This window comes from Balaenoptera acutorostrata, chromosome 6 (assembly GCF_949987535.1).
Source record: "Balaenoptera acutorostrata chromosome 6, mBalAcu1.1, whole genome shotgun sequence".
NCBI classification, from domain to species: domain Eukaryota; kingdom Metazoa; phylum Chordata; class Mammalia; order Artiodactyla; family Balaenopteridae; genus Balaenoptera; species Balaenoptera acutorostrata.
The window spans coordinates 36,520,746-36,534,789 of NC_080069.1; the positions used below are offsets into that span (position 1 = coordinate 36,520,746).

General features: G+C 39.9%; 1 protein-coding gene across 1 annotated transcript in view; it reads left to right on the plus strand.

Moving 5' to 3' along the window:
- HSD17B3 (hydroxysteroid 17-beta dehydrogenase 3) overlaps positions 1 to 2,713 on the plus strand; it is a 46,278-nt gene extending 43,565 nt beyond the window's left edge. Inside the window, exon 11 of the mRNA XM_007176980.2 lies at positions 2,603 to 2,713. Coding sequence (XP_007177042.2) covers positions 2,603 to 2,713 — 111 coding nt within the window. The remainder of the gene's footprint in view (positions 1 to 2,602) is intronic.
- The last annotated feature ends 11,331 nt before the right edge of the window (positions 2,714 to 14,044 follow it).

The following is a 14,044-nucleotide window of genomic DNA, read 5'->3' on the forward strand; positions in this document are numbered from 1 at the left end:
CTTTCTTCACTTTCAATACACTGTGCCACTCTCTTCTGGCCTGCAGAGTTTCTGCTGAAAAGTCAGCTGTTAGTCTTTTGGGAGTCCCCTTCTATGTAACTGTTGCTTTTCCTTTGTGGCTTTTAATATTCTCTCTTTATTTTTACTATTTTAACTACAATGTGCCTTGGTGTGGTCTTCTTTGTGTTGATCATGTTTGGGACTCTCTGTGCTTCCTGGACCTGGATATCTGTTTCCTTTCCCAGGTTAAGGAAGTTTTCAGCTCTTATGATGTCTTCAAATATCTTCTCTGTTCCCTTCTCTTTCTCTTCTCCTGCTGTGACCCTTGTGATGCTAATGTTAGTATTCTTGATGTCACTGAGGTCTCTTAAACTGTTCTCATTTTTAAAAATTCTTTTTTCTATTTTCTGTTAAGCTTCAGTAATTTCCACTACTATGTCATCCAGTTTGCTGATACATTTTTATGTATCATCTAATCTACTGATTCCTTCTACTGTATTTTTATTACAGTCATTGTATTCTTTAGCGCTGTTTGGTTCTTTATATTTTCTAACTCTTCTTTAAAAAACTTCTAACTTCTCACTCCGTTCATCTTACACCATTCTTCTCCTGAGTTCTTTGAGCATCTTTCTGATCATTACCTTGAACTCTTTATCAGATAGATTGCTTATCTCCACTTCACTTAGTTCTTTTTCTGGGGTTTTATCTTGTTCCTTCATTTGGAACATATTCCTCTGTTGCCTTATTGTGCCTAATTTACTGTTTTTATTTCTGTGTATCTGGTAGGATGGTTACATTTCCTGATCTTGGAGAAGTGGTCTTTTGTGGGAGATGTCCTATGTATCCCAGAAGTGTACTCCCCTCTGGTCAACAGAGCTATATGCTCTAGGAGTGCCCCCATGTGGACTGTGCAGGCTCTTCTGTCATGGCAGGCTGATTACTGTGGGTGGTCTGGTAGGCTAGGTTGGCCTCCAGTTCTGTCTTTTGCGGAGGCTACTGGCCACTGGTGGGTGGGACTGGGTCTTTAGGTGGCTGGCTGTGGAGCCCCAGGGTGTCCTGGGGCTAGTGCTGCCTCACTGGTGTGTGGGTCAGACTTCAGGGTGGCTGGTTACAGGGCTTGGGATCCCAAATCTAGTGTTGGCCTACTAGAGGGTGGGGCTGGTTCCTCACATGGCTGGCTGCTGAGTCTGTGGTGTCCCAAAGCTGGTGTCAACCCTCTGGTGAGTGGAGCCTGATCCCAGGGCAGCTGTGAGGCCCAAGGTGTCTCAGAGCTGGTGTTAGTCTGCTGATGGGTGGGCTAGGTCCTGACATGTCAGGCTGTGGGGCTGTCATGTCCTTGGAACTTGTGTCTGTCTGCTGGTAGGTAAGACTGAGTTCTAGGGCTAGTGACATCCCACTGGTGGGCAGAACCAGGTCTTGGGGTCTTTGGCTGCAGGGCCCATGGGTCCTGGAACTGGTGTTGGCTTGCTTGTGTTCAGGGTTGAGGCCCAGGGTGTCCTGGAGATAGTGACAGCCCCCTGGTGAGCAGAGCCTGGTCCCAGTGTCTCTGGCTGCAAGGCCCTGGGGGTCCTGGAGTTGGTGTTGGCCTGCTGGTGGACAGGTTTGGACCTGACAGCTGGCTGTGGGGCCTTGGAGGTCCTGGGGCCAGTGCCAGTGCACTGATGGTTGGACTTTTGCCCTGGTTCCCAGAGTGTGTGAGATTTTGTGTGCCCTTTAAAAGTGGAGTTTCTATATCCTAATGCCCTCTGGCTCTACTGAAAATAAGCCTACTGACTTTCAAAGCCAAACATTCTGGGGCCTCATCTTCCTGGAGCAGGATTCTCAGGCTGGGGAGCCCAATGTGGGGCTCAGACCCATCGCTCCTTGGGGAGAACCTCTGCAATTGTAATTATCTTCCCATTTGTGGGTCTCCTGCCTGGGGGAATAGGTCTTGATTATACCACATTCCACCCCTCTTACTCATCTCTTTGTGGTTCCTTCTTTATATCTTTAGTTGTAGGAGATCTTTTCTGCTAGACTTCAGGTCTCTCTCATCAGTAGTTGTTCTGTAAATAGTTGTAATTTTGGTGTTCCTGTGAGAGGAGGGGAGCTCAGCATCTTCCTGCTCCACCATCTTGGCCACTCTCCTGTTCATTCACTCTTTTATGCATTCAGGTATTTGCTTAGTGCCTACTGTGTCTCAGGCGTTGTGTCAGGTGATGGAAAGCATTTCTGATTCTTTTCCTGGAATCTCATTTTAGTAGAATCTTGCTAGAAAGAATATGAAGACACTGGGAGATCAAGCACCAGAAAGAGAAAGTGCTCACTAAGAGAATGAAGAAAGGGAGGGTGTTACTATGTACAGAGTTCTATTAATTTAGAAATACCTCACGACTGTTCTGACAAGTGACTGCTTTGACTGTTCTGACGTTCCTGAGAAAACCCTGTTTGCTGAGAAAATGTCACAAGACATTTAAACTTTAACAACTACTTAAAAGATTTGGGACTTAACTTCAGTCATCAGATATACATTTTTAAAGATGATGAATATAAATTGAGATGTTTTCTTGCAACTTCCTTGCTCTTCTTTTCTCCCAGACACTTATGTTTTTGTCTATTAAAGGCAAGCATTCTGAGCGTGATCCCGTCATGGGCCTTCTACAGCAGCGTGTTTCAGAAGATGCTCCTGACTCGCTACATGGACTACCTCAAGCAGAATGCCAACATCAGATAGTCCTGGTGGGCTGATGTGCCACCCAGCATTGCTTTCTTCACCAAGTTCTGCGTTGGCCACAGAGGACCCAGGAACAGACCAGTACTTGTCACCTCCCTGAAGCTGGAGGGCCCATGTCACAGATCCAGTACTTAAAATTCAACTTTGTTTTGCAATTTTACTCAAGTCTGGAGATCTTTGGGAGAGCTGTGATGTAAAAACATGTGTTGTGCAATGGGGTTTTAATAGTTACAGAAGGTGAGGGTGTCTATAGGTAAAACTGGAAAATTTTCTGTATGGGATTATAATATAATGTAGTGCGAAGAAAGCCTCCAATTCTTTGAATATTGGTAACAATTATACATAGTAATCTACTTTTATAGCTATATTAAAGAATGTCTGAAATTACTAAACTTTATCAAGACTGCTGTAGTCCTAGAGCCCTCACTGGTTCTCAAACTGGGTTCCTCAGAGACCCAGAAAACTGTCTAGGAGAAGGGGTGGGGACAACAGCTACATCAGGACAGTTTCTGGGGACCCCTTATTTCAACTAATGCAGCACCAGATTTATCTATTTCAATTTTATTTGGGGTTCTATGGAAGACTGTGTTTATAAAAATAAAAACAGAAAATATGTTGCTAAAAGTAGTTTAAAAAACCATTGCTGTAATACAGGAGTTGGCATCTCTAGAAATGAGTTTTTACAGGTCTCCAGCCCTTGGGTTCCTGGACTGAGGGCTTTAATTGTCAATGCATATGAGGTGGTGTGTTAGGGAACTACTATCCTTCAACTTTTGAGGGAGTTGGGGGAGGATCATGCCAGCTGGTGACCCTGCATTGTCTGGCATTGGTCAGGAGTGCTTCCCCAAGACATCATCGTGTTCTAGGCACTGCCAATGCTTGGTGGCACTTATCTTTTCTGAGAATGTCATTTGCATTTATGGTGTGAGCAAAGATTATGTGCTGCTGCTCCAGTTTTAAAAGGATTCTGGGAGATTTGGTTGGAATTTATGGGACATTTTGATGTTCTGGAAGAAAGCAGAGGATAGAACATTTAAAACCTTGGTTAGCTTAGAAAGTGGACTATAATATCATAGCTCTTATTAGACCTTCTCTGAGGAAAAGACTGGGAAAATTTATCCATTTTAAAGTATAGATATCTATTTATATTTTCTCAGTTATGGGTAACAGTAACAACTATAATACAGGACGCTTTTATGTACTGATTATTAACCTGGTGTCTTTCAGTCCTAAGCTCCACCTTTTATACTCTGATCTATGGTGATGGTCTGGGGAAGCTTCAAACTCAAGTCCTAAGACACTCACACCAGCTGGCTTTGGGTTAGATTCTGCCTAGGGGAGGCAAATTTGGGAGAGTAAAAGGAGGTAGAAAGGGCTAGGGAAATTTCTTCATGTTTGTACTTCTGTTGCCATCACTCTGCAGAGAGAACAGCTTTAGCCAGACTCAGCACCAATCAAGAGGCAGCCTGTAAGGATCTGAGCACCAGCCCCACAAAGCCCTCTTTAGGTATCTGTGCATTAACCATGCAGGGGTCCCCCTCTAAGCATCCAGTTCCCAGAAACTCCACCTCCTCCTTTTTGTTCCACCAGCCCTGCAGTTACTGATATCTGGGTTACTTAGTATCCTCTTTTTGCTCTTTCAGCCTTTCAACTTTGGTGTTACCAATTCCCTCTCTTAAATTCCCTCTGTTTGAAATACTCAGTGTGCTTTTGCTTTGTTTTTGTTTTTTGTGATTGGAGGTAACTGAGCCTGGACCTGACATAATCTGTCACATTGATTATCTTCCTCGATCTCTGAAGCAGGCTGGATGGGTGGAATCTCTTTTTTACATCGAAGAATCAAAAACTCCTTATCAGTCAGTATCCCAAGAGGAAACAAAAGGCATGTTTGAGCAATTTGAGGAATTAATTGCAAATGTGTGGGAAGGGTGTAGGTAAGTCATCAGAGCTAGTGATAGAGGGGTGCTTTTACTACCCCAAGGCCTGAAGGGGCTGGGAAAGGACCAAATACTAGGAGAGAGAGAGAAAGGGAACTGTGTAAGAAGCACTGCCTCAGAGGAACTGCAACCTTTGGCTGAGAGATGCTGCCAGGCGGTGGCCACTCCATAGAGAGGCAGAGGGGAATTGTGATACTGTGGTTTAGAATGAGAAATATATATTTCACTTTCATTCCCATTCTTTGGAATTTCCTAAGTGATAAGAGCAATAAATGTGTCAATTGTTATTCATAATGAGCCCCTTTCAACTGCACTTGAGTTTAAGTTAATGAGGTGGCTTTTAGAAAGCCCTAAAGATGACAGTTGGTTGCCAGGGGAACCAATCATGTGATTAGAGTTGGAAATTTTAGCCCCGTTCTTCAACCTTTGGGGAGGGAAGAAGGGTGGAGACTGAGTTCAATCACCAATGGCCAATGATTTAATCAATCATGCCTATGTAATGAAGCCTCCATATAATATGAACTATAACTATGGGGTTTAGAGAACTTCCGGGTTAGTGAACATGTGGAGGTGCTGGGAAGGTGTCATGCCCACAGAGGGCATGGAAGCTCCACACCCCTTCCCACATACTTTAACCTATGCAGCTCTTTCTTCTGGCTGTTCCTGAGTTGTATTCCTTTATACATAAACTGGAAATCTAGTAAGTAAACTGGTTTCCTCAGTCCTGTGAGCCATTCTAGCAAATGATCAAACCTGAGGAGGCGTTGTGGGAACTTCTGATTTACAGCCAATTGGTCAGAAGCCCAGATAACAGCCTGGACTTGCAATTGATATATGAAGTGGGAGCAGTCTTGAGGGACTGAGCCCTTAACCTGTGGGATCTGATGCTATCTTCAGGTAGATAGTGTCAGAATTGAGTTGAATTGTAGGACATCCAGCGGGTGTCCAAGAATTGCTTGCTGTGGGAAAATCTCCCCACACAGTTGGTGATCAGAATTACTTGAGAGTAGAGAGAGGGTTGAGTGGAAAAACAGGGGTGTTTTACCTTTACTGAAATGATACCCAAACTTCATTCTCCTGCTGTCTTCTGGGCCTCTCCTGGTGCCTCCCATTGGTCACAACAAACTGGAAGCTCACTGATGTAAACCATAAGGTTAATCTCCTGAGGTACAAAGTTGGGGGTGGGGAGGGGGAAGGGTAGAGGCTGGATCTGGAGAAAAAGGATGCAACATAAGCCCCACATATTAGGTGATTTGTCCAAGTCATACCATTAATAGTTGGTAGCACCTGGATTAGGACATTGGGCTTCTTTCTTACTACACTTCACTCTATGTTTCAAAAGGGGTAAAACTTTAAGCCAAAAGAGTAAGTATCTCATTGTGGAATTTATGATATCAGCAAAGTGGGAGGTATTTTACAGACATTAAAGGCTAATCTACTTAAACGTGAGACAATCATGCTTGCTTGCTGTACCAGTTATTATTGCTGTGTAATAAGTGATGCCCAACTTAGTAGCATAAAATGACAACAATTTTCTTGTCCTTACAGATTTTGTGGGTCAGAAAGGGCCCAGTGGGCAGGTTTGTTTTGCTCCATGATATCTGGGGGCTCAGCTGGGAAGACTCAATGACTGGAAATGATTCAGCTTCCGGAGCTAGAATCATCTGAAAGGTTGCTTAGTTACATGTCTGGCAATTGATGGGAGTTGCTGCCTGGGACCCCAGATGGGGCTGCAGGATGGAAACCTACACATGGCTTCTCTAAATGCAGCTTGGTTTTCCTCACAGCATGGTGGCTGGGTTCCAAGAATGAGCATCCCAAAGAAAACTAGGCGGAAGCCATACTGTTTATATGACTTAACCTTGGAAGTCACATGGCATCATTTGAAAGCCCTCCCAGATTCAATGGGAGGGGACACAAACCCCACCTCTTGATGGGAGAAGTATCACATGTAATAGGAAATATTGTTGTGACCACCTCTGGAAAATACAATGAGCCACACTAATTAATCTTTTTTGTCCTGGCCTATATCAATTATGGAGAGTTACTTGGCATTTCAACTATTGATGGAGCAACTTGTAAAAGTGTAGATATTGTGTTTCAAAACCTTTACTTCAATCCCTGGTAAATTTGCCTTTGGGGAAGAACTTCTACAACCAGCAGCTTAGGTGAGAAAAGGAATGCAGTTCAGCTAATAAAACCTTGGGCAGATGTTAGAGATAAATTTTTAGTTGTGTGATATAGGGGTTTTTCCAATGTATTAATCCTGGGTAGATTTGAATGATTGATTATCTAACAAGCTTTTTGAGGGTCTTTAAGAGAGCATTTCCTCATAGGAAAAGCCCTAAGATGTTGGACTGGATGAAATGAGGGTAGAAAAATGCTGTATTTTAAGATCTTTATTCCCATCACCACTAGCACTAGATAATAACTAACATTTGTTGAGTACTAATAATGTGTCAGGGACTATGTAAATCCTTCCTATATAATAACTTAGGAAGTAGGTAGGAAATCATATTATTATTACCTTCATTTTACAGATGAGGAAACGGAGGCACAGAAAAGTTGAGTAACTCATACCGATTCACCTGACCAGTGAGTGACAGAGCTGGGATATGAACGTGCATCCTCTTCCAGCATATAGGCTAAAGCACTATAGTATAGCCCTAACTGTCTGGATAAGGTTCTTTAATTGGGAGTAATGGCAAGGGGTGAACACTATTGCCCCCCACTCTGTATTTTTCACTTTCACATGTCCTGGAGAGAGGGGAGGAATTGGGCTTTGCAACCAGGCCCACGTGTCTCGATTTCAACACTGACCATTTTCCAAATTTACCATCATCTGGGAATCATTTGGGAACAGCGAGGCTTGCCAAACTTCACAGAGCTTTTCTTTCCGCTGAGGAGTACTGAGCTCTTGTTTCTTGCCTGATTCTCTTCTTTTTGTTTGGAGGTCTTGAGAGCCTGAGGAACAGCATCAGCAGCTGGTCCTTCTTCCAGCCTTCCATCTGTATTACCTCCCTGGATGCCAAAGGCGGAAGAATCCCTCTGACAACACTTGGAGCAGGAAAATGAGGTGATTATGGGCTGCTGCTCCGAAAAAGTTGGGAGCTGTTGCTGGGGCAGTTCCCTGAGGCATCATCCATTTCTTGTTCTTGTGGGATGGGAAACAGAAAGCCCTACTTCAAAAAGACTTTTTTAGCCAGAGCTTGCCAGAGAAAGCTGAAGACGGTCATCCCAAGGTCAGCATGATTTTAATCATGTTTGTCTGCTTCCGATGCCAAAGAAGATGATTATTCTCATTGTAGTTTATCCACTGTGCTTAGGACGCAGTCTGTTTTAACTTGTGACTGCCCTCTAATGGTCTAGGACAGAGACTGTTGGGTTTTTTTTTTTTTTTATAATCCTATAGGAGTTTTAGAACAGAATCCAATTTGGGGAAAGAAATCTCTCAAATTATTTTTAGTTCTTTTTTTTTTTTTTTAAATTAAGGTATACTTGACATATAACATAATATTAGTTTCAAGTGTACAACATAATTCGATACATGTATACATTGCAAAATGATCAGCACAATAAGATTAGTTAACATCCATCATCACACATGTTTACAAAAATTTTTTCTTGTGATGAGAACTTTTAAGATCTACTCTCTTAATCGCTTTCAAATATACAACATGGTATTGTTACCTTTAGTCACCATGCTGCACATTATATCACCAGGACTTGCTTATTTCATAACCTTTTGACCACCCTCACCCCCGCACCCCACACCATGCCTCTGCTAACCATCAATCTGCTCTCTGTATTTATGAATTAGGGTTTTTTAAAAAGATTCCACATATATATGAGATCATACTGTATTTGTCTTTTCTGTCTGACTTGTTTGTCTTAGCATAATGCCCTCAAGGTCCAGCCTTCAATTCTTTCTTTTTCTGAGCTACTTTTGTGAGTGTGTGTGTTTGTATATCTGTGTACGGCATCATCAAGAGAGAAAGAGGAGGAGAGAAGAGGAGAGGAACTGTTTCACTTTCACACACTCTGACAAGATGGCCGACAATAGGCCAAGGCACTTAGCTTCTTCAGTAAAATCACCTCAGCAGTAAAGTTAGAAGATTTTATCACATGATCTATAATTTTCAGTTCAGCTCTTATAGTCTATGCATCTCAAGTAAGTTTTGCAAATAAACTTTCTTTCTCAATCCTTAAAAAATAATTTTCCTGATTATAAAAAACAGTGTAGGAAATATAGAAAATATAGAAGAGAAGAAAATAAAAACCACCATTTATCCCACCACCCAATATTAACCATTCTTCATTGATTATGGATTTTCTTTTATAAATTTTCTCTTTGTGTGTGTCAGATTTTATATTCTGCCTCTTGCCTTAAGATTATAGCATGAGATTTCTTTGTGTTAATCAGTATTCAAAAAATGATTTACAATGGTTACTTAAATGACTCAACATCGTTTATTTTACCATCTTTTTTTTTGCTTTGCATTTTAGGTATTTTCTTATTTTTAAAATCTTATAAATAACTTACACCAATATACATCCTTTATATGCATCGTTTTTACAGTTGTTGATGTTGATGTTTTGAGTACCTTTATAATGGCTTTATTAATTCACATACTATACAATTCACCCATTTAAAGAGTACACTTTGATCGTTTTTAGTATATTCAAAAAGTTGTGCAGACATTGGCACAATTAATATTAGAATAATTTTTTTACATTTCATCACCCCACATAGGAACGCCATGCCCATCAGCAGTCACTCCCCATTCCACATGCCCCCTTCCCAGCCCCACACAACCACTAATCTACTTTCTGTCTCTATGGATTTGCCTATTTTGGACTTTTAGTATAACTGGAGTCATATAATCTGTGGGGTTTTTTTATTGGCTTCTTTCACTTAGCATAATGTTTTCAAGGTTTATCCATGTTGTAACAGATATCAGTACTTCATTCCTTTTTATTGCTGAATAATATTCTATTGTATGGATAATATCACATTTTGTCAGTTCATCAGTTGATGCACATTTAGGTTATTTCTACTTTTTAGCTATTATAAATAATGCTACTATGAACATTTGCATACAAGTTTTTGTGTGGACATATATTTTCATTTCTCTTGGATATATACCTAGGAGTGGAATTGCTGGGTGGTGTGGTAACTCTATGTTTGACCTTTTGAGGAACTGCCACACTGTTTTCCAAAGTGGTGATACCATTTTAACATTACCACCAGCAGTGTATGAGGGTTCCAATTCCTCTACATCCTCACCAGCACTTGTTATTTTCTATCTTTTAAATTATAGCCATCCTAGTGGATATGAAGTGATACCTCACTGTGGTTTTGATTTTCATTTCCTTGGTGGCTAATGATGTTGAGAATCTTTTTAAGTCCTTATTGACCATTTATTTTCTTTGGAGAAAAATATACTCAGATTGTTTGCCCATTTTTTTTTTGTTAATTTAACATCTTTATTGGAGTATAATTGCTTTACTACGGTGTGTTAGTTTCTTCTTTATAACGAAGTGAATCAGTTATACATATACATATATCCCCATATCTCTTCCCTCTTGTGTCTCCCTCCCTCCCACACTCCCTATCCCACCCGTCTACGTGGTCAAAAAGCACCGAGCTGATCTCCCTGTGCTATGTGGCTGCCTCCCACTAGCTATCTATTTTACATTTGGTAGTGTATATATGTCCATGCCACTCTCTCACTTTGTCCCAGCTTTGTCCCCCTTCCCCCTCCCCGTGTCCTCAAGTTCATTCTCTAGTAAGTCTGTGTCTTTATTCCCGTCTTGCCCCTAGGTTCTTCATGACCTTTTTTTTTTTTTTTTTTTTTTTTTTTTTTTTAAGATTCCATATATAAGTGTTAGCATACTGTATTTCTTTTTCTCTTTCTGACTTACTTCACTCTATATGACAGACTCTAGGTCCATCCACCTCACTAAAAATAACTCAAATTTCGTTTCTTTTTATGGCTGAGTATATTCAATGGTATATATGTGCCACATCTTCTTTATCCATTCATCTGTTGATGGACACCTAGGTTGCTTCCATGTCCTGGCTATGGTAAATAGACCTGCAATGAACATTGTGGTACATGACTCTTTTTGAATTATGGTTTTCTCAGGGTATATGCCCAGTAGTGGGATTGCTGGGTCTTATGGTAGTTGTATTTTTAGTTTTTTAAGGAACCTCCATACTGTTCTCCATAGTAGCTCTATCAATTTACATTCCCACCAACAGTGCAAGAGGGTTCCCTTTTCTCCACACCCTCTCCAGCATTTATTGTTTGTAGATTTTTGATGATGGCCCTTCTGACTGGTGTGAGATGATATCTCATTGTAGTTTTGATTTGCATTTCTTTAAGGATTAATGATGTTGAGCATTCATTCATGTGATTGTTGGCAATCTGTATATCTTCTTTGGAGAAATGTCTATTTAGGTCTTCTGCCCATTTTTTAATTGGGTTGTTTGTTTTTTTGATATTGAACTGCATGAGCTGCTTGTAAATTTTGGAGATTAATCCTTTGTCTGTTGCTCGATTGCAAATATTTTCTCCCATTCTGAGGGCTGTCTTTTGGTCTTGTTTATGGTTTCCTTTGCTGTGCAAAAGCTTTGAAGTTTCATTAGGTCCCATTTGTTTATTTTTGTTTTTATTTCCACTTCTCTAGGAGGTGGGTCAAAAAGGATCTTGCTGTGATTTATGTCATAGAGTGTCCTGCCTATGTCTTCCTCCAAGAGTTTGATAGTGTCTGGCCTTACATTTAGGTCTTTCATCCATTTGGAGTTTATTTTTGTGTATGGTGTTAGGGAGTGTTCTAATTTCATTCTTTTACATGTAGCTCTCCAGTTTTCCCAGCACCACTTATTAAAGAGGCTGTCTTTTCTCCACTGTATATTTTGCCTCCTTTATCAAAGATAAGTTGACCATATGTGCGTCGGTTTATCTCTGGGCTTTCTATCCTGTTTCATTGATCTATATTTCTGTTTTTGTGCCAGTATCATACTGTCTTGATTACTGTAGCTTTGTAGTATAGTCTGAAGTCAGGGAGCCTGATTCCCCCAGCTCCATTTTTCTTTCTCACAATTGTTTTGGCTATTCAGGGTCTTTTGTGTTTCCATACAAATTTGAAATTTTTTGTTCTAGTTCTGTGAAAAATGCCAGTGGTAGTTTGATAGGGATTGCATTGAATTTGTAGATTGCTTTGAGTAGTATAGAAATTTTCACAATGTTGATTCTTCCAATCCAAGAACATGGTATGTCTCTCCATCTGTTGGTATCATCTTTAATTTCTTTCATCAGTGTCTTATAGTTTTCTGCGTACAGGTCTTTTGTCTCCCTAGGTAAGTTTATCCCTAGGTATTTTCTTCTTTTCGTTGCAATGGTAAATGGGAGTGTTTTCTTAATTTCACTTTCAGATTTTTCATCATTAGTGTATAGGAATGCAAGAGATTTCTGTGCATTAATTTTGTATCCTGCTACTTTACCAAATTCATTGATTAGCTCTAGTAGCTTTCTGGTTGCATCTTTAGGATTCTCTATGTATAGTATCATGTCATCTGCAAACAGTGACAGCTTTACTTCTTCTTTTCCGATTTGGATTCCTTTGATTTCTTTTTCTTCTCTGATTGCTGTGGCTAAAACTTCCAAAACTATGTTGAATAATAGTGGTGAGAGTGGGCAACCTTGTCTTGTTCCTGATCTTAGTGGAAATGGTTTCAGTTTTTCACCATTGAGGATGATGTTGGCTGTGGATTTGTCATATATGGCCTTTATTATGTTGAGGTAAGTTCCCTCCATGCCTACTTTCTAGAGGGTTTCTTATCACAAATGGGTGTTGTATTTTGTCAAAAGCATTCTCTGGATCTATTGAGATGATCATATGGTTTTTCTCCTTCAATTTGTTAATATAGTGTATCACATTGATTGATTTGTGTATATTGAAGAAACCTTGCATTGTTGGGATAAACCCCACTTGATCATGGTGTATGATCCTTTTAATGTGCTGTTGGATTCTGTTTGCTAGTATTTTGTTGAGGATTTTTGCATCTATATTCATCAGTGATATTGGCCTGTAGTTTTGTTTCCTTGTGACTTCTTTGTCTGGTTTTGGTATCACGGTGATGGTGGCCCTGTAGAATGAGTTTAGGAGTGTTCCTCCCTCTGCTATATTTTGGAAGAGTTTCAGAAGAATAGGTGTTAGCTCTTCTCTAAATGTTTGATAGAATTTGCCTCTGAAGGCATCCATTCCTGGGCTTTTGTTTGTTGGAAGATTTTTAATCACAGTTTCAATTTCAGTGCTTGTGATTGGTCTGTTCATATTTTCTATTTCTTCCTGGTTCAGTCTCGGAAGGTTGTGCATTTCTAAGAATTGGTCCATTTCTTCCAGGTCATCCATTTTGTTGGCATATAGTTGCTTGTAGTAATCTCTCATGATCGTTTGTATTTCTGCAGTGTCAGTGGTTACTTCTCCTTTTTCATTTCTAATTCTATTGATTTGAGTCTTCTGCCTTTTTCTCTTGATGAGTCTGGCTAATGGTTTATCAATTTTGTTTATCTTCTCAAAGAACCAGCTTTTAGTTTTATTGATCTTTGCTACTGTTTCCTTCATTTCTTTTTCATTTATTTCTGATCTGATCTTTATGATTTCTTTCCTTCTGCTAACTTTGGGGTTTTTTTGTTTTTCTTTCTCTGATTGCTTTAGGTGTAACGTTAGGTTGTTTATTTGAGATGTTTCTTATTTCTTAAGGTAGGATTGTATTGCTATAAACTTCCCTCTTAGAACTGCTTTTGCTGCATCCCATAGGTTTTGGATCATCATGTTTTCATTGTCATTTGTTTCTCAGTATTTTTTGATTTCCTCTTTGATTTCTTCAGTGATCTCTTTGTTATTAAGTAGTGTATTGTTTAGCCTCCATGTGTTTGTATTCTTTACAGATTTTTTTCATGTAATTGATATCTAGTCTCATAGCATGGTGGTCAGAAAAGATACTTGATACACTTTCAATTTTCTTAAATTTACCAAGGCTTGATTTGTGACCCAAGATATGATCTATCCTGGAGATTGTTCCATGAGCATTGTCTCCATGTTCCATGAGAAGAAAGTGTATTCTGTTGTTTTTGGATGGAATGTCCTATAAATATCAATTAAGTCCATCTTGTCTAATGTGTCATTTAAAGCTTGTGTTTTCTTATTTATTTTCATTTTGGATGATCTGTTCATTGGTGAAAGTGGGGTTTTAAAGTCCCCTACTATGATTGTGTTACTGTTGATTTCCCCTTTTATGGCTGTTAGCATTTGCCTTATGTATTGAGGTGCTCCTATGTTGGGTGCATAAATATTTACAATTGTTATATCTTCTTCTTGGATT